We start from the raw sequence: 21955 nt of genomic DNA, 5'->3' as shown, positions 1-21955 counted from the left end.
TTTTGAGAAAATGGCGTCAAAGTGGCTAAATCGACGATTTTGAGGATTTTCGTGACATTGTACGATCGTGTGTACTGGTACCAAATTTTTTGTTTAAATTTCTTTAGAATGTCATGCAACAATATAAACTTTCATATTTCAAATGCATTTGTTTGTGTCATAAGAACATTCAAGTTTGTCGATTTGGACTTTTTGATTTTACTATTTTACCTAAATCTATGATGTAATAATCAGATTTGGAAATCGTGTTCATGAAGTAAAAATACATCGGAAATGACTGTTTACATTCAAGTTACAAAAGAAATCAAATTTTATAGGATCATGTTATATAAATCTATTATTTTGTTTTTACAGAGAAATCAGTTTTATTACAGCATTAACTATAATTATTAACCACGTATATTCTAAGAAACAAATTGAAAAGGTAAATTTTAAAATCTCATATACATATGAAAATTTGTGGACACACACACTCGCATAGAAATATAATTGTTTATTTATTCCTTGAAACTCATCTATCAGTATATATATATATATATACACACCGTCTGTTTGAATTATAATATTTTACTTTAATTCTTCATATTTTATATCTTTTTATAATGTATGTATAATCGCTAACAACAATGGAAAATTTATATATAAATTATAAAAGTTTTTCTATTTTCTTTCTAATCTCTTATTTTTGTTAGTTTTGAGTATCGAAACAATTTCTCTAATGGGTTTATGAAAAAACAGTTACACTTGCATTATATTGTTATTTAAGTTGCTTTCAAAATATACAGAGGTGTCATTCTTGTCTAATACTGCATTTTTCAAAGAATAATAACAAAATTTCGAAAAATATATACGTCTTCTGCGATCCTTCTAAATAAAATCTAAAATAATAAATTTTTGAAATAATTTACTTCAATATATTATTATTGTAATGTATGAAACAAGATGCTCAAAATGCATTGATATAAAAAAATAATTATAAATTTAAATGAATGATGTAAACAAAACCAAGCTTTTTCAAGAAGAGTTGAGTAGTTGAGACTTAAATATGTATCACAAAAGTATACTACGTTAATTGATTAAAATTAGATGCTTAATTTTGAAACATAAATTGTCGTAATTTTTCAATTACCAAAATTGATTCTTGCAAATGAAAAACACTTTCTATTTATATCAAAATAATATATATCAGTTATTTACATTTAAAAAATGTTTTGTAAAGTATGTATGTACAAAATGATAAACTTAAGATACTTTCTTTATAAACATTTACAGCTACAAAGTAAGACATTTAATTTTTTTGAAACGAAAAAGACCAAATCAAAAGAAAATATATTTAAAAATATTGTAAGGATAAAGTCTTGAAGAAAAATAAAAATTCTTTTTTTTTTCACGAAAAGTATTCATAAAGCGTATAAAAAAATATTTTTTGTCCTCGAAAGAGTTTGCTTGTTTGCTGTTCAGAAAGAAACTAACGGAGATAGCTGATGCTTTAACTTTTATTTCCTTGACTTAACAATTCTGTTTACGGATAATAGCAATGTACCGTTAGCACCTTGTGACTCATTAATACTATTAGAAATAGTCAAAAATAACGTACGCATACGAAGTAAAGATTAATAATATATATAAAAGAAGAAAAAGTATTACATTCTATAATTTATTATATAATAATGTACCTACAATTATTGTACAATACTATTTAAAAAATTTTTTAATTTAATTTCTTGATATGCACATCAACCAAAATATCAATCCAATCCAAAAATCCTGGTAGATATTTATGCAAAAGAAATTACTGTTGAAAATAAATGGTAAAATAATCTGTTTTAGGTAAACAAATGTTTTTTATTTAAGACAAAGTATAAGGAAAATATAATAATAGACATAAAGCGCAAACTGAAACTACGTTGGAATCAAATAAAAATTCAGTTGTATGAATTTCGACATTTAGCAAAAAGCTTGGAAGATATTCTTACACAAAGCTTAGATGATTAATCAAATCAGGAAGAGATAATGAATTGTAATGCCTACGTATATTTATCTTTATATGAACAGTTATATATAAACAGTTTTTTTATTTTTATTTATTTATTGCGTTTAAAAATATGCATAATTTATGTATAAAAAATACATATATACTAAGCGACAATATAGTTATTGAATCATAATAGAATAAAAGTTAAAGAGTTAACGTTTCTGTTTCTAACGTTTCTACTCAAAAGTTAAAAGTTTTCTATTCGAAACAAGATAAATATTATTTACTTCTTCTTATTATTTACTTCTTCTATAGTAAATACTATTTAAATACTATTAAATATTATTTACTTCTTCTTTTTTTCAAGTTTTTTACAATTTGCAATTTTTCTTATAATTTTTTTATTTTTTAAAGTACTATTTGTATGCGATAATTAAAAAAGAATATTTCTTTCAAGATGAATTGATGTCCTTATGTAAATCACATATGAAATATTTCACAACTATTATAGAAATTTTATAAGACATTTTTAAAATATTAATTATAAAGATAAAGAGTTAATGCTTAATGATAATTATTTTTATAGGACAGAGTATGAGACACAACGTGCTGGTAAATATAAATTTATTCTATTTGATACAAGCAAAGCATAATATAAAATAGAGTTATTAAATAAATGTCAAATAATCGTTGCAGCAAAAATAACACAATCGAATGAATAATGCAAAAGGTAGAGAGTGAACTATATCTGTGACGCAACATGCAAAAAGGGACTTGAGGAAAACAAAAAAAAGGCAATCATAGTTTTAACTATAGTGGCATAGTAGTAGTAAAATAAATCCCTAACCATTTTTTATGACTATAATAGTTCTAGAAAAGAAGAGATTAAAAAAAATGAACTAGCGAATAATACATAAATTAAAATTAAAATAAATAAATAGATTAAAATAAAACGTTAAAAGTTCTGTACTAAATTAGATTCAAAAGAATGAAATGGTTTTTTAATTGACTTAACATTTCTTAGTCAAATTTAGAATTTAAGAAGAGAATTCAAAAGTTTGTTGTTAGATTAAGTTCAATACAGATTGTGTACTGATTATTTCATTCAAAATTTTTACAAATTACGTATTTTAATTCTTTTGATTAATAGAAAGACTTTATAACGTAAAAAAATAATTCATGGAAAATGAATTAAAAATTAAGTTTATATTAAGATTATCAAAAAGTTAATATGTCACACATTTAGTATGTTATTCTAACTGACATAATATAAATTAATTATTAATTATTATTAGATATATATGTGTTTGTCTATGTACGTATAAACGTGTAATGTGAAAAATTTCATGAACACAAAAGGACTGACTTATCTATAAATATTATATCTTTTTTTATTCATTATAGATATATTAGCTTAGTGTTCATGAAATACTAACGAAAATAATGTTATACAAATAATATTATAAAATTTGTATTTCAATATTTATCGTGTATTCTATTAAATTCTACTTCTTTTATTATAAAAAAGAAAAATTATTAATTTTAGACAATCAATATATTGAAAGTATTTACATATCCCTATCATTAAAGTGCGGCATAAGCGAAAAATTAATAAAGAAATTGTACACAAATTGTAATATTGTTACTGTAAAAATTAAAAAAGCAAGTGTTCATTTTGCAATTATTCTTCATAGAAAGTTTACAAAAATTACGAAAATATTTTACTCTATCTACGATAAAAATATGCCTTGTTAATAATATCTAAAGAAAAGTTTCACTCTTAAAAAATAGGAAGAATAAACTTTGTAAATTCGTTATGTGATTTTATACATTCAGAAACATGTATTTAAAATAATTTTAATGTAAAATTTTATAATAAAATTCATAAGTAAAGTTTTAATTGTAATATAATTGAATGAATATTCCAACAAGAACAGATTTAAAAATAATTTTCAAAAATCAGTTCTTTACAAGAGATCTCAACTCTTTGGACTTTTTACAATCAACTGAAGGATCTTTCCGCACGATATATAAAAATGTATGCCAGCAATGAAGTTGAGAATTACTACTTATCCTTAAAATTCCTTATATTCGTACCATGGAACTTCATTCGATGTGTTAGCTCCCAGATTGTCATTCTCTCCTAGAGAAGATTATTATCCATAATAATCTTATTAATCCGAATTTTTTATGTATAGATTTTCCAGTAAAGACTTGTTTTCACCGGTTTCCACTTCAGGGAAATTAACTTCGTGATCTTTGGCGTTGGATTTCTACAAAAGATGTTTATTATATTATATATTTTATTGATGATCTTTTTTTTATATCTCGACGTATATCGAAATACGTCTGTAAAGAATTAATGGTAATTTCATTTTTCTTAATTATAATAACTTCTTTTCAATTATAATTTAAATAATTGAAAAAAGAGGAGCTTAAGAAATAAACTAGCACTTGACATATAGATTAAATGTTAAATAAATAAGTTAGAATCAACAATTAAAAGATTTATACTGGATTAGATTAAAGATTTATACTGGATTATTGGTATCAACATTTCTTTATCGAATTTAGATCAAATGTACAATTTTGTTACCAGATTAAACTCAAAACAAATAATACTGTTTTCTCTATTCAAAGCTTACAACTAAGTACATATTTTAATGCTTTCGATTAATATCAAGACTTTTTAACGTAATAAATTATTTTCTTAATTCGTAAACTGATCTGACGCTTCTTAAGTTCCATTTTAACGTCAAAAATCGACCAATTTTTTAATAACAAGTTAATTATAATGCATATAATTAATAAAGTATTATAAATCGTAAAATATTATACTAGTATAATAAAAAAATGTGTACAAGTAAACGTAACGTCTTAAGATAATTTATTTTTAAATTTATCAAGTTATTTATACATACACACAAAAGTTTCTATTCGTATATGCCACTATTTACTATTATATCAATTCTAAATGTGTTATGGATTTAAAGTTTTTAATAATTTCGATATAATTTTAATTATTAATCTTTTAGAGATATTTTAGTTTAAAACTTTTAAATAATAATATTAATTATACGCATTATAATTAACTTGTTATTAAAAAATTGTTCGATTTTTTATGTTAAAACTTGATGGACTTGTTGGAACTTTAGAAGCGTCAGATCAGTTTGCGAATTAAGAGAATAATTTATTACGTTAAAAAGTCTTGATATTAATCAAAAACATTAAAAATGTACTTAATTGTAAGCTTTGAATAGAGAAAACAGTATTATTTGTTTTGAGTTTAATGTGATAACAAAATTGTCAATTTGATCTAAATTCGATAAAGTAATGTTGATACTAATTTTAATCCAGTATAAACCTTGTAACGGTTGATTCTAATTTATTTATTTAACATTTAATTTATATGTCAAGTGTTAGTTCATTTCTTTAATTAAATTTAATTATTTGTCGTTGTTTAATATTCTTCATAAGATTCGATAATTTTTGACGTCCTTTGTAAATAGTTTTAAATATTTCGTGTTTTGTGGATATTATTAGGTTAGACAGCCTATATTTCTAGCTTGCTATGATTATTACTTTTGTATTAAAGGAATTAACTTGTTCACCAAATAATAAGAAAGATTTGTTCGCAGACACTGCAACTTTATGTCGATTCTAAAGCAAATCTCTATCTACTTGAGACTTGAGACTATTACGTACATACATTCTGATTAAGATTTTTGCAATTCTTAGGCAATTTCAAGGAGCTAGCAATTGTATATAATATTCATTACAAATTATAAAATATTTTCGATTTCTGAAATAAAAGATAAAATATATAAGATATATATTAAATTATATAAGTATGTTTATTCTGACTCTTGTGTATAATCAGATCCAAATCACTGAGTGAAATCAATCCTCGAGATTAAATAAAAATAAAATAATAGGATCTTTTTATTTTATATATACCATAATGCCATGTGTGCAATATGTATGTGTGGAATAATGTCATGTATGTAATCGTACTTTCGTATCTTCATTTCTTTCGTGTATGCAATAATAGAAGGCAATTGGGAATGATGGCAAAAAAGCTATCGGTAAAATGTGCGCAAACAAGGCAGTTGACCGTCGGGAATGTAAGCAACTGAGTCGTCTTAAAACATTGAATCTACAATTCTTGATACATTTTTAGGATTAGCATAACTATAATAAATATATAGCATATATGTAAAATCTTGTAATATGAAAAATTTGATAAATTTGAAAATTAATTATTTTAAAAAGTTTTATTTTCCGTTGCATATATTTTTTTACTGGTACAATATTTTAATATTTATGTACACTTACAAAAATACGTAAATTATATAACATTTACTACACAATTTGCAAAATTTATTTCTAAAATTTATTTCGAATTTTTCTTTTGAAATCTGCTTTATGTTCTATTTATTCAATAAGAAACTATTAATTCTGGATATTTACTGGAAATTTACAAGTAGGGCCAATAAATTAATATATAAACGGAGTGATATTCATAGGAAAAAACATTGGAGTGTTTGCTCATAGGAAAAAATAAAAGTATAGAGAGAATACAATTTTTTAATTATTCTAAATTAAGTTTCAAAATTATTTTAAGATTTTATATATATATATATATATATATATATATATATATATATCTGAAAGTTTATTAGATTTAATCATATATTGACATTTTATTGTGTTTATTGACTGGTAAAACAAATATTAAACTAATTTTATATTATTTTGATTTTCAAAGTTGTTTCTATAACGTGTTTATTATGATATTACATGTCAAACGTTGGCACTTCTCAATAGTATCTCGAAACAGCAAGATCAAGTCGATATAAATATATTTTCGATATTAATAAAATTTGAAATAATAAAGAGTTAATTATACTTAATTATATATTATCTAATAAAGAAAATTAATTTTTGATCGGCTGACATTATAATATACAAGGTAAGTTGTAATAAAACAGAATACATAGCTATTTAAAAAAAAAAGAAATAACATGTGTACATATTATATACGCTGAGGACAAATTAAATAATTTCGAGGTACAAACATATAACAAGCATAGTTATATTTCGCTAAACAAGACAGTCTTTTTTCCATTATTAAAACTATTAAAAAGAGAAGATTCTAATTTGAGATGTGCATATTATTGTATTATTTTTGAAATGACTTCAATTTAATTTAAAATTAAATAAAACGATTACTTACTAAATGTGTATTGTGATACGCATTTGCTTAAATTTAATAAAATTAAATTAAAGCAAATGCGTTTATTAAATATATAATGAAAGATTATAATTCTTTTATTCTAAGGATATATTTTATTATTACAAGGAGATATAATATTTTTTATTTACTTTTTTTTATTTATATGTAATAAAAGCAATAAGTCTCCTTTCTCAAGAAAAAAAGATGTGTTTATTTTCTAGATATTTGAAACGAATGAGTGACATGGCATTCTTGAGAGTGTTAAGTTGCAATTTAATATTCATCGTAGCGATGGCTGTTTTTAATGATAATTTTGATTCGTCTGTACCAATGGTGACACTCGATATATTACCGTTACGTTACTACATCAAATTTATGCTATATGTCAACGACGATATATTCTACGGCGAATGCAATGTCAGCATTTATATTCCTTATGAAATGCCACATATACACATTTACGCGGAAAATCTGGGTATAACTGAAATTTTGGTAACAGAAAATTTACAAATATCTAAAAAAAAGGAAGAAAAAGTTTTTGTCCATAGACCTAAGAATTTAATCCATGAAATTGAAATATATGGAACCCGCATTTCTTTTCCATATGATTTACCACGAGGATATCACACTCTGAATATGAAGTTTATTGGACTTTTAGCTCAAAATGGAGGCTTTAGAACTTTTTACTTAAATCAACAATATAATAGAGTGTAAGAAATTTTTAAGACATTAAATAATTAGCTATATGTGTTATCTGTGTTATAAAAGCTATGTGCTATATGTGTTATAAAAGTTTGTTTCTTGCTTGAGTTCTTTGCAAACAATTCACATTATTAGTACCAAGACATAGTTTTAACATATTTCGTGTGATTTAGTTTATTGTTATTTAAACACATTTCTCACTCTCTCTCTCTTTCTCTCTCTCTTTCTCTCTCTCAAAGTTCGCAAAAAATTGTCTAATAAATAATTAAATCAGAAAAATTATTTATTGAATTGCGGAAGCATATATTTTTATTATCAACAACTTTTTAATGCAAGATATTAATCATACATAAATATGATGGAATTTTAAATATTAAAATATATACTGTAACATTTCATATTATATTTACATTATTTATATGTACATATTCTAGAAAATATTATGAATATATTGTTATGCACATAAATATTATAATGCATTATATAATATATGTATGTATAACATCAGGAAGATATAATATATGTATAATATTATATCGTACAAAATTTTTAGGATATATTATATTAAATAATATATTAAAAACATAATATAATGATACAATACTAATACAAAATATGTTACAACTATTCTTCCAGCATTTTTCTTAAGATACATTAATATTTTTCTATTTCTACCTTTTTTTAAAAATTTCTAATACTTTAATAGTAAACGAAAAATTATGTTATTTAACATGTACTTTTATATATACTAGGTGGTTTGCCGCAACGCATTATAAAACATTTGCGACTCGAAGATTATTTCCTCTCTTGAAGAATACTAGAAGTGTTAGTTATAACATTTCTATAAAGCATCATAAAAATTACACGGCTTTATCAAATATGCCCGAAATAGCAGTGAATATAGACAAAAGTAATATGATGTGGACACATTTCCAAAGTACTCCAATAATGCCTGATTATTTCATAGCGGCGAGTGTGGTACCTCTCGGCTTTATTCTAGATACAAGTCAGAATGTCAAATTGTGGTGCAGAACAGACTTGAAACTACAAACTATGATATTTGCATACACGATTATTCAAAAAATTGCGCAATTATTAAAAAATATATTTCCGTATATCAGAAAAACAAATCATCTCGTTACTCCGAAGTTGTTAGATATGGAAGAGATAAAATTGGGACTCATTCTTCATAAGTAAACATTAGCATATTTTGATTTACAAAATATACTAATTTCTACATTAAAACACATATTTTTTTTTCAATATTCAGTATTACAAAATTTGATATCTGTGTGTATTAACTAAAATATAATTTAATTGAAACATAATTAATTTATGATATAATTGATTTACATATATATAACAGGTTTTCCCTACTTTATTATAATATTTGTAAATTATTTTTAGTGAAGCAGATATTATCTTTAATCAAGATATAGATCCTGAGATGCGCAAATTTGAAATAATACGAATAATAGGACATAAAATGATGCACGAATGGTTTTTTTATAATGAAATCTTTCCATATAAGTGGGATCCGTGTTTAAGCAAAAGTTTTGCTACATTCCTTGGAATCTACTTCGTCAATAAGGTTATTTATATTTAGCGTCAATAAGATTATTTATATTTAGCGTTAATTCTTTTAATTAATTTCGATCAGAGTGATATAAAAATATTAAGAATTTTATGTATCCAATAAATTTCATTCCAAAATCTTTATAAATACTTTGTATCATTCATAATATACTAATTTAGATCGGAAGAATATTCTTTTATAAAATTAAAAATAAAAATTTGTACTCTATAACGATTGAGCCAAAATTTGTCAGTAAAGTAATAATAAATTAAAATATTATACTTACATATATTTACATATGTATCTGTAAATAACTTTAGAAATGCATAAATTATGCATATAATATTATTATATATTATTACATATAATTGCAGGTACTTTTGAATAAATTTCTTAAACTTAACAAAAAAAACTTAAAGAGCAAATGAGCTCGTAAATATTTTTTAATATTTTTTAATATATTATAATAGTTCTTAATGCTTATGTGTGAGCATTTCTTATAATTAAATATTTGTTTAATTATATTAAAATCTTTTCGTCCAGATTTTTCCACACTTTAGGGTAGAGGATTTCTTTGTAATTCAAATGCAACATGATGTTCTTCACTGGAGTACCAAAGACACATGGCCGGTTAAATCACAGTTCAATAATTCGTTTGAATTACCTTGTAACATTAAAGGTATAATCAAGCAAATAATTTATTGTCATAAATTCTTTATTGCTATATATAATTTTAAAATTATAAGAAGAAAAATGACTTAAAATATTTATTTTTCTTTATCATATGTAATTCAGTTGTGTTTATGAATTTAAATTTATTTATAAATATTACATTTTATACTTTACGATGTGAATTTTCGTAGTGAGCATTATGTTGCACACGTTGCAAAATACACTCACCAAAAAGATGTTTGAAAATGGTGTCAGAAGATATTTACAAAAACAGTGAGTATAGATTACAATATATTTACATTATTATTTTAAACATACATTTTTTAATGTTATTTTAATTTGGTTTTTTTATAATTATTTTTATGTTTTAATTTTTGATATGTATTTTTACTTCTCCATCTATTTTTTTATTCCTCTATTCTCTTTTGCTCCTACCTTTTTTTACATTTAATTTCTATTAGTAATTTCAAGACTTGTTAATTTTATATTTTTTAATTTTTAATTTCTATTTCATTATCTTCCATCTTATTATTATTTTCTTTCTTATTATCTTAATCTTTTATCAATTTTCTTTATTCTTTTTTTACATCTTCTTTTCCTACATTCCCTAATATTATAATTTTGTTTAGTTTTTTAAATTTTCTCACTTCTTTTATCTCTTTTATTTATATATTTTTTTTCGCACTCCATGTAACATACTTATCTTCTTTGTCTATTATTTTATTTATTCTTTTCTATTATTTGCTGTTAATATTTTTCCGATTTTTCCAATTCTGTTTGATTTTATTCTGTCCCTCCTTTTTCTACATTTCTTTTCTTTAAATTTCTTAATTGTTTTTCAATACTTTTTCAACTATATATTTTCTTTTATTTATCTTTTCTTATCATTCAATTCCTGTTTGGATTTTTAGGTACATGGGCATTAATGATTTCTGGATAGTTATGCAGACTGCACTTTATAATACATCTTTGAGAGTTAAATACAATTATATTATAAAAGACAAAATACCTAGTTGGGCAGAACTAAATCACTATCCTGTGGTAAATGTGAAAAGAGATTATAATACTTTCAGTTTGAATATATCGGTAGAAAATTTTAATACAAATATATCGATACCTGTGAGCATTACTACGCAAACGCATTACAATTCGGTGAAATTTTTGCGTCCAGTATGGCTAATGCCACCACATATTTCAAATCATACGCTGACTTTCGATTCCTTAATTAAGAATGACTGGATATTAGTCGATTCAAAAGAAAGTGGTAAATATAGATCGATACATTTATTGTTCTTATATGTATATATTTTATAGAAACATTTATCCTCTATCATATTGTTACGCGCGCTCCCGAGTCGTTACGGTTCTGCCGTTGTCCGGATCCCGTTGACAGGAAGATTGTTTGTCAACAACGACTGTCAGCTGAATTTGGAGCTGTCTTGCTGTGCGGACGCGTTTTCTCTCGAGCCGATCCGTTGCATTATTATTCTGTGTTATTAACGTTATCGTTTGTGTTCTTGAGTTGCATTAAAGTTCCTTTGCTTCTTTAAAAGTGCTTATTTATTTCACGCGTCTCGCAAGCGGCTGATTCATTAGTGCGCGCCTTCGATATTAATCGAAGTCCTCGCCGCGAGCGTAACAATATTTATTCAATTTTTATTTATATATATATTTTTTAATTTAAAAGTCTAAAGTATTAAATGCCATATAAATATAACTAACTTTATATGCGGCAAAATATGTATAGAGTATTTAAAGAATGTGCAAAACATTTTGTGCTATTATTATTGAAATAGCATATCTTCATTCTTTCTATTTCGCTGCAAATAAGAACCAGATGCAAGTAGTAAGTCATCGAATATTAATTTTTTGATGAAACTGATTGAGAACGAGATTCAAATTTTTTTTTGGTCTACATACTAATTGTAAGTGTATATTTAAATCTCAATTCGAGATTTTTTTTATTCTTCTTTTCCTCTTTCTTGAGAAATGTAGGCGAAAGACTCGGGTTCGGTTCCCGATTCACTGAATTATCTCGTTACTTTTCTCGCCTACGCTTCTTCAGGAATGTAAAGAAGGATTTGTTAAAAATCTAGAATTGAAAGTTAAGTCTATACATTTATTATATAAGCCAAAATAATTATTCCAAATTCGTCTATTTTGTGGCCCTTGAAATTCGAATCAATTTGTATGACAAACAATATGGTACATTAATTTCAAAAAACTTTATGATGAAGCATAGGAGCAGTTTTGGAGATTTGAGTAACCAAATTGGCCAAATTTCCAATATTGTTCAAGCACAATAAACGCAAAAAGAAAGTTAAAAGTTAAGATCATTGTAACAGTAGGATTTTGAGTAAAATTAATCAGAATGGTACTTTGATTATGTCATATTAAAAATCCGATCTAAGATATGTACATACGATATAGTGTTACACGCAACAAAACATGTAATATACTTTGGTTACTATTATTGGTTATCATGAATAAAAATAAATTTAAATTGATATAATGCTTTTTGCCTCTATAAATATATTGATTTATCAGTATGTCAATTATAATTATACTGATAACCTATAGTTTACTTTTTAGTAAACATGTAGTAATCATAATTTCTAATAGATTTCTTTATACGCTATGAAAATGATAAAAATACAAATACAACAAAATATAACAACATACAAATATAACAATATATAACATATATGAATGTAACAATATACAAACAAATACACAAATATAAAAGATATTTAAACAGATATTTCAAAGTATTACTTGATAAATTCAATCAAAACAATTTAATAATTTATTGATACAATTTATTTTTCGACAGGATATTATCGTGTCAATTATGATGCCGAAAATTGGAATAGACTTTCAACATACTTAAACAATAAATATTTATTTGGACTATTACATTTTCTCAATCGTGCTAAAATCATCGATGACACATTTCATTTTGTGATGTCAGGCCAACTTAATTGGACTGTATTCTTGAAAATTTCACAATATCTACAGCATGATACAGATTATATCGCATGGTATCCTATGTTCAAAAACTTGGAATATATATCGAATTTTTTTGCATTTCCAGAAAGCGCTCTTATAAAGGTATAAATAATAATAGTTTGTTTAAATTAAAAAAATGTGTTTTATATTAATTAAAATTAATTTGTATAAGTATAATAATTCATACATATTTATTTTTCAAAATTAATTTTGATAAAATAGACGAGCACATAATAATTAACTCTTCAAAAAGTTCACGAAACAACTTCCACTTCTAAATTTTTATCCAATAATTTTTTAATTTTAAGAAATAAATAATATCAAATTGCACTAAGTAAGTGTAAGTGCTAGTGTGATATAATTGTAGTAACTATAAGTAATGTAATCATGCATTCATTATCATTTTTTTTAATCGTAAGATTATTATTAAATTATTTGCATATCTTTTTATAAATGATAATATACGTGCATGCACGCAAACTCTTTCTTTTTTCTTCTATGATAATTGTCTAAACATATAAAGATTTTGTATATATTATTTACATAATTTTTAGACGGAGATAAAACAACCATTAATTAAGATTATGTCGAAAATTGGATATCCTAATTTTAAAGCAGATAAAATCAATCAAAATATCGATCTCTTTTATTTGAAAGAAGAGATTGCAAGATGGTTATGTATCATGGACGATGCCTCTTGCTTGATGAGAGCCAATTATGAATTAATGTCATATGTCTCAAATAATAATAAAAATTTATTATACGAGTAATTATTCTTTGCACTCTTTTTATCACTATCATTTTATAAATTTTTTCTCGTATCGTGTAAAATATTTTATGATTCATATATAATCAAGATATACAAATTCTAATAATTTATTTTTATTTTATTTTGAATATCATAGAATTTGGAGAGAATGGAAAGAATGGACATTCTGTAATGGTTTGAAAATAACGAGTAAAAATTTTTGGAAGAAAGTATTTCGTATGTATTGGATAAAATCGGATTATAGTGTTTTAAAATTCCTAGCTTGCTCCAAACATTCTTTTATCATTCGCGAGTATTTGTATGTAATGAAATTTGGCTTTATTACGCAAAAAGCAAAAGTTCTCCACCATATACAGAGTTTTTGTTCTATTATTGCAAGGCATGCAAAGAATGACATAATGCTTCATTTCATCTTAAGAAATTTAGAAGATATAAAACCTGAGTAAATAATATTACTTTTTATAAATATACAGTATATACTTATACATAAAGATTTGCTTTATTTGCTAATTACACTATTCAACATTATTTTTGTAAAACATGTATGAATATTCATTTTCAATGAATTTTTGCCTGCTGAACACGAATCCATTATCCAAATTTGGCTATTATGCATTAATTGTGAGAAAACGACGTCAAAGATGCTAAGACTATGATTTTGAGGATTTTCGTGACATTGTCGTGGTATCAAATTTTTTGTCTTAATTTTTTTAGAATGTCATGCAACAATTTAACTTTCATATTTCAAATGCATTTGTTTGTGTCAAGAAAATTCAAATTCGTCCATTTAGGCTTTTTGATGCTATTTTACTTAAATCTATTATGTAATAATCAGATTTAGAAATCGTGTTCATCAAGTAAAAATACATCGGAAATGACTGTTTACATTCGAGGTACAAAAGAAATCATATTTTATTGGATCATATTATATAAATCTATTATTTTGTTTTTATAGAGAAATCAGTTTTTTTACAGCATTAACTATCATTATTAACCACGTATATTCTGAGAAACAAATTGAAAAGGTAAATTTTAAAATCTCATATGCATATGAAAATTGTGGACACACATACATGCATAGAAATATAATTGTTTATTTATTCCTTGAAACTCATCTATCAGTATATATATATGTATATATACTTTTGTATGAAACATTTTTTTTAAAAATGCGTAATTTTCGAAATATTAAGAAATATCCAATATATATATATATATATATATATATATATATATATATATATATATATATTGGATATTTCTTAATATTTCGAAAATTACGCATTTTTAAAAAAAATGTTTTATACAAAAGTTATAGGGTTTTATGTGGCGCATTACACAGCAACATTATTATAACCTCGAATAGCGTTATCAAGATTATGTGAAGGTCAGCTTCAATTTTTTAAATAGAACCCTCTATTTTTCATTGCATATTATTGTAGCTTACCTCGAGAGCTTTCCAAAACACTATAATAAATTATTTTTCCATGAAGTACATTTCGAATAATAAGACTTGAATTCATTTCTTAATTTTACATAAAATAATTAAAACCATAAAATATCTTGTAAAATATTCATTTTTCATTTATTTTACCTTAATACTTTTATGTATAAAATAATGAGAAGAATCAATTGGTGTAAAAAAAAGATACAGTTGTTTTTAAGAAAAAATATGGAATTGTTAATTGCAAATTACATATTTTTTTTTTAGAAACAACTATGTGTTTTCTTTACACTAATTGATTCCTCTCATTATTTTATACATAAAAATATTAAGGTAAGATAACCCAAAATGAATATTTTACAAGATATTTTATGGTTTATGCAAAATTAAGAAATGATTTCAAACCTCATAACTCGAAAAGTACTTTATGGAAAAATAATTTATTAAAGTGTTCTGAAAAGCTCTCGAGGTAAGCTATAAGAATATACATTGAAAAATAGGGGGTTCCATTTAGAAAATTAAAGCTGACCTTCACATAACCTTGACAACGCTATTCGAGGTCATAATAATGTTGCTGTGTAATATGCCACATAAAATCCTATAACTTTTGTATGAAACATTTTTTTTAAATACATTTTTTTTAAATACGTATTTTTCGAAATATTAAGAGGTATCCAGACTTTTTCCTAACTCTGTATATGAAAGGAAAAAATGTATTACATTCTATGATTTATTATATAATAATGTATCTACAATTATTGTACAATACTATTTAAAAAAAATTTTTAATTTAATTTGTTGATATGTTCTTACATAAACCCAAAGTCAAATCGAATCAAAGTTTTTTCGGATAAACGTTTTGTAACGTATTTACATTAAAGACACGTTATGTCATATCAATTTTTATTACATTACTAGGTAAAAAATTATTTATGTACTTACATTTTAATCTAAAAAATATGTTTTTTAGATAAAGAAGGAAATTCATTTGATGAATAGTCTAATGTGCTCTCTGCTTAATTGTGATTATGATGATCAAAACAATAATAAGGTTTATATAGATATATTTAATTATTAATGTCTTATTAAGCTTATTTATTTTTAGATATATGTATCACTGTTATCTTATCCTAATTATGCTGACAGAAATTATGAAATATATTTATTGTACAAAAAAAATTACTGTTGAAAATAAATGTTAAAATAATCTGTTTTAGGTGAATAAATCTTTGCTTTTTAAGACAGAGTATACGGAAAATAAAATAACATACATATGGCGCAAATTAGAACTACGTTGGAATCAAATAAAGAATCAGTTATATGAATTTCGACACTTAACGAAAAAAGATATTCTTACAAAAGGCTTGGATGATTAATCAAATTAGGAAGGTATAATGAAATGTAATATATATATATATATATATATATATATATATATATATATATATTTGTGAACAGTTTTTTTGTTTTTCTTTATTTATTCTGTTTAAAAATATGCATTTACGTATAAAAAATAGGTATATAATAAGCGACAATAGTATAGTTATTGAATTATATACTATATAATAAATATAGTTATTGAATAAAATTATAATAAAAAGTTAAAGAGTTAATGTTTCTATTTCTAACGTTTCTATTCAAAAGTTAAAAGTTTTCTATTCAAAACAGGATAGTAAATATTATCGCGTCTTCTTTTTTTGCAAGTTTTTTACAATTAACGATTTTTCTTATAATTTTTCTATTTTTTAAAGTATTACTTATATGCGATAATTAAAAAAAAATATTTCTTTTAAGATGAATTGATTTGTAAATCACGTTTAAAATATTTCACAATTATTATAGAAATTTTATAAAACGTTCTTAAAATATTAATCATAAAGACATAGAGTTAATGCTTAATCATAATTATTTTTATAGAGCAGAGTATGAAACACAACGTGCTGGTAGATGTAAATTTATTCAACTTGATACAAGAAAAACATAATATAAAATAGAGTTATTGAATGAGTGTCAAATAATCGTTGCAGCAGAAATAACACATTCAAATAAATAATACAAAAGGTAGAGAGTGAACTATATCTGTGACGCAATATACAAAAAGGAACTTGAGGAAAACAGAAAAATAGTTTTAATAGCAACAATTATAGCGGCGCGGTAGTGGTAAAATAAATCCCTAACAATTTTTTATAATAACTATAATAATTCTAGAAAGAAAAGCGTAAAAAATGAAGATGATACACAAGCAGATGATACACATAAATTAAAATCCATAATAAATAAATAGATTAAAATAAAATGTTAGAAGTTCTGTACTAAATTAGATTCAACAGATTGATTTGGTTTTTTAATTGACTTAACATTTCTTCGTCGAATTTAGAATTTAAAAAGAGAGTTTAAAAGATTGTTGTTAGATTAACTTCAATACAGACAGCGTACTGATTATTCAATTCAAAAAATTCACAAAAATTACATATTTTAATTCTTTTAATTAATAGAAAGACTTTGTAAAATAAAAAAATAATTCATGGAAAATAAATTAAGAATTAAGTTTATATTAACATTATCAAAAAGCTTATATGTCACACATTTAGTATGTTATTCTAACTGACATAATATAAATTAATTATTAATTATTATTAAATATATATGTTTGTCTATGTACGTATAAACGTGTAATGTGACAAATTTCATGAACACAAGAAGACTGATTATCTATAAATATTATATCTTCTTTTTAATCATTATAGATATATTATCTTAGTGTTCATGAAATACTAACAAAAATAATGTTATACAAATAATATTATAAAATTTGTATTTCATTATTTATCATATATTATATTAAATTCTACTTCTTTTATTATAAAAAAGAAGAATTATTAATTTTAGACAATCAATATATTTACATATCCCTATCATCAAATTGCGGCACAAGCGATGAAAAATTAATTTAAAAAATTGTACATAAATTGTAATAATGTTACTGTAAAAAAGCATGTGCTCATTGTGCAATTATTCTTGATAGAAAGTTTATAAAAATTAAGAAAATATTTTACTCTATCTACGATAAAAATATGCATTGTTAATAATGTCTATAAAAAAGATTTACTTTTAAAAAATAAAAAGAATAAACATTGCAAATTTGTGTGATTTTATACCTTTAGAAACATGCATTTAAAATAATTTTAATGTAAAATTTTATAATAAAATTCATAAATAGTTTATAAATATTTAATTGAAATTTAATTGAGTGAATATTCTAACAAGAACAGATTTAAAAATAATTTTTAATAATTAATTCTTCACAAGAGATCTCAACATCTTGGACTTTTTACAATCAACTGAAGGATTTTCCTGCACGATATATAAAAATATATGCCAGTAATGAAGTTGAGAATTACTACTTATCCTTAAAATTCCTTATATTCGCACCATGGAACTTTATTCGATGTGTTAGTTCATTCCAGAATGTCATTCTCTCCCAGAGAAGATTATTATTCGTAATAATCTTAGTCGAATTTCCTATGTATAGATTTTCCAGTGAAGATTTGTTTTCATCGGTTTCCACTTCAGGGGAATTAACTTCGTGATCTTTGGCGTTGGATTTCTACAAGAGATGTTTATTATATTATATATTTTATTCATGATCTTTTTTATATTTCGATGTATATCGAAATACATCTGTAAAGAATTAATAATAATTTCATTTTTCTTAATTATAATAACTTCTTTTCAATTATAATTTAAATAAGTGAAAAAAGAGAAGATTAAGAAAGGAACTAACACTTGACATATAAATTAAATGTTAAATAAATAAATTAGAATCAACAATTAAAATCAACAATAAATTAGAATCAACAATTAAAAGGTTTATACTGGATTAGATTAATATTGGTATTAATATTTCTTTATCAAATTTAGATCAAATGTACAATTTTGTTATCAGATTAAACTCAAAACAAATAATACTGTTTTCTCTATTCAAAGCTTACAACTAAATACATGTTTTAATTCTTTCGTTTAATATCAAGGTTTTTTAACGTAATAAATTATTCTCTTAATTCGCAAACTGATCTGACGCATCTAAATTTTTATACTAAAAATCGAACATTTTTTAAATAACAAGTTAATAAATATAATGCATATGATATCAACTTCTATATAACAACTATACTTAAAAATTTTGAACTAAAATATCTTTAAATGATTAAGAATTAAAATTATATCGAAATTATTAAAAACTTTAAGTCCATAACACTTTTAGAATTGGTATAATAGTAAATAATGGCATATACGAATAAAAATCTGTGTGTGTATGAAAAACTTGATAAATTCAAGAATAAATTATCTTAAAACGTTACGTCTTTACTTGTACACATTTTTTTACTAGTATAATATTTTACCATTTATGTAGTACTTATACAAAACTACAAAGTTATATAACATATATTTTATGATATAATTTTACAAAATTTAATTCTATTTAGTTTTTTCCTTTTTATTGTATTTATAAAATATTTTGGACATTATGAATACCATAAATCTACAATTAGAGCCAATAAATTAAGGTACAAACAGTGATGGATATTAGCTTACAAGAAAAAATAAGAGAGAAGAGAATACAACTTTTTAATCGCACTAAAATACATTTTAAATATTATTAATTAAATATATAAAGAGAGTTACTTAATCATAAAATGTATTAGCATTTTGTTGTGTTTAATAACTGTTAAGACACGTATTAATTTGGTTTTATATTATTTTAATTTTTAAGATTGTTTTCATAGCATGCTTATTATGATATCGCTTGTCGAACATTGGCATTTCTCGGTAACATCTCAGAACGGCAAGAAAGAGAGAGATTAAATTAATATAGATATATTTTCAATATTAATAATAATTTATAGTAATAAAGAGTTAATTATAATCTTAATTATTATCAAACAACTAAATTCTGCTGACATTATAATATACGAGGTGAGTTATAATAAAACAGGATATATAACCGTTTTCAAAAAAGTAAAATGTGTACGTTAGATATGTATTGAGGTCAAATTAAATAATCTTAATATACATACATAACAAACAGTATAGTATTTTTCTTCAGAGACAATCATTTTTTTTTAAATTGTCGTTTTAATAAAAATAGTGAAGAAAACAAATTTTAATTTCACATGTGTGTGTATTATTATATTATCTTAGAAATGAATTCAATTTAATTTAAAATCGAACATCTAATAAAGAAATTTTTATTAAATTATGCCAATGTGTGATTAAATCTAATTAGTCTAATGAAATCAATTTGAATTAATTTTATACATTGCATTTACTGAAATATGTACTGAATAATTATGATTCTTTTATCTTAAAGCTAGATTCTTTTAATAAAAGATTATGTAAGATTTTTTATATACTGTTTCTATTTTATACGTAATAATAGCAGTAATTAAAGAAAATTTTTTACTATAACTATGGAGACAAAAACTTATATAAAAAAAACATAATATGTTAAAATAAGATAAATTTGAAAACTAATTATCTAAAAACGATAAATTTCTTTTCTTCACATTTTCACTGGAATAATATTTTATGGAACGTAATCATTTATGGAATGTAAAAAAAAAACGTTATTATTATATATAATATGTACACGTCATATTGCGAAATTCATGTCAGTTGAATTCCTCTTTCAAAATCTGTCTTTTAACCTATTTATGTGTATAATGTAAAAATATATTAATTTTAGACATTTAATATAAAAAAGCTTACAATATCTGGCCAATAAATTAAGATACAAAAGCAATGAATTGTTTGCGTATAAGAAAGAAAATAAAAGTATAAAATACAATTTCTTGGTTGCTCTAAAATTTTTTTCAAAAATATTTGCTTTCGAAATCAAATATATATTGCGGGGATTAATTTAATCAAATATTGTGTTTATTGATGAATAAAACGCTTATTAAATCTGGTTTCACATTATTTTGATTTTAAAAGTTGTTTTATTGACATGTTTGTTATAATGTCGATCATTGTTATTTCTCGGTTGTTCTAGATTTCCAGAATATCAAGATCAAGTTGATTTAGATAGAAAGAAATTTAAAGAGAAAAAGTGGCATTCCTAAAAGTTATGTTACAGTTTAATATTCATCATCCCTTTTTATTGATGAATATACAGGGTGTCCCAAAATGTTCCGGACCGGTCGAATATTTCATAAACTATGCACTTTAGACAGAAATGTTTCAGACAAAAATTGTATGGCTTGAAGGGGACCATCAGATAGTGGCAATGATTTGACATGGGAGAGTCATTTGAAAGTCATGTGAAGATCGCCGTCAATTTCTTAAATGGAACTCCCTATTTTTTATTACATATTCGTGTAGCTTATCTCGAGAGCTTTCCAAAACACTATAATAAAATATTTCTTCATTGATTACTTTTCGAGTTATGAGGCTTGAAATCATTTCTTAATTTTACATAAACCGTAAAATATCTTGTAAAATATTCATTTTTCGATTATCTTACCTTAATAATTTTATGTACAAAATAATGAGAGGAATCAATTGCTGTAAAG

The 21955-nt window shown here is 23.5% G+C and overlaps 1 protein-coding gene across 1 annotated transcript; it reads left to right on the top strand.

Moving 5' to 3' along the window:
* Nucleotides 1–6922: 6922 nt before the first annotated feature.
* LOC105257171 (thyrotropin-releasing hormone-degrading ectoenzyme-like) lies at nt 6923–17642 on the top strand. Its single transcript, XM_025410080.1, has 14 exons — nt 6923–6947; nt 7433–7921; nt 8666–9106; nt 9321–9504; nt 10033–10168; nt 10353–10434; nt 11073–11425; nt 12995–13272; nt 13725–13936; nt 14076–14381; nt 14895–14964; nt 16354–16434; nt 16601–16772; nt 17301–17642. Exons 2-13 carry the CDS (start codon nt 7446–7448, stop codon nt 16757–16759), a joined length of 2778 nt encoding a protein of 925 aa, XP_025265865.1. The 5' UTR covers nt 6923–6947; nt 7433–7445; the 3' UTR covers nt 16760–16772; nt 17301–17642.
* The last annotated feature ends 4313 nt before the right edge of the window (nt 17643–21955 follow it).

This window comes from Camponotus floridanus, unplaced genomic scaffold (genome assembly GCF_003227725.1).
Source record: "Camponotus floridanus strain SB8 unplaced genomic scaffold, Cflo_v7.5 scaffold3, whole genome shotgun sequence".
Classification (NCBI taxonomy): Eukaryota; Metazoa; Arthropoda; class Insecta; order Hymenoptera; family Formicidae; genus Camponotus; species Camponotus floridanus.
This window is presented reverse-complemented; position numbering and strand designations above follow the sequence as displayed.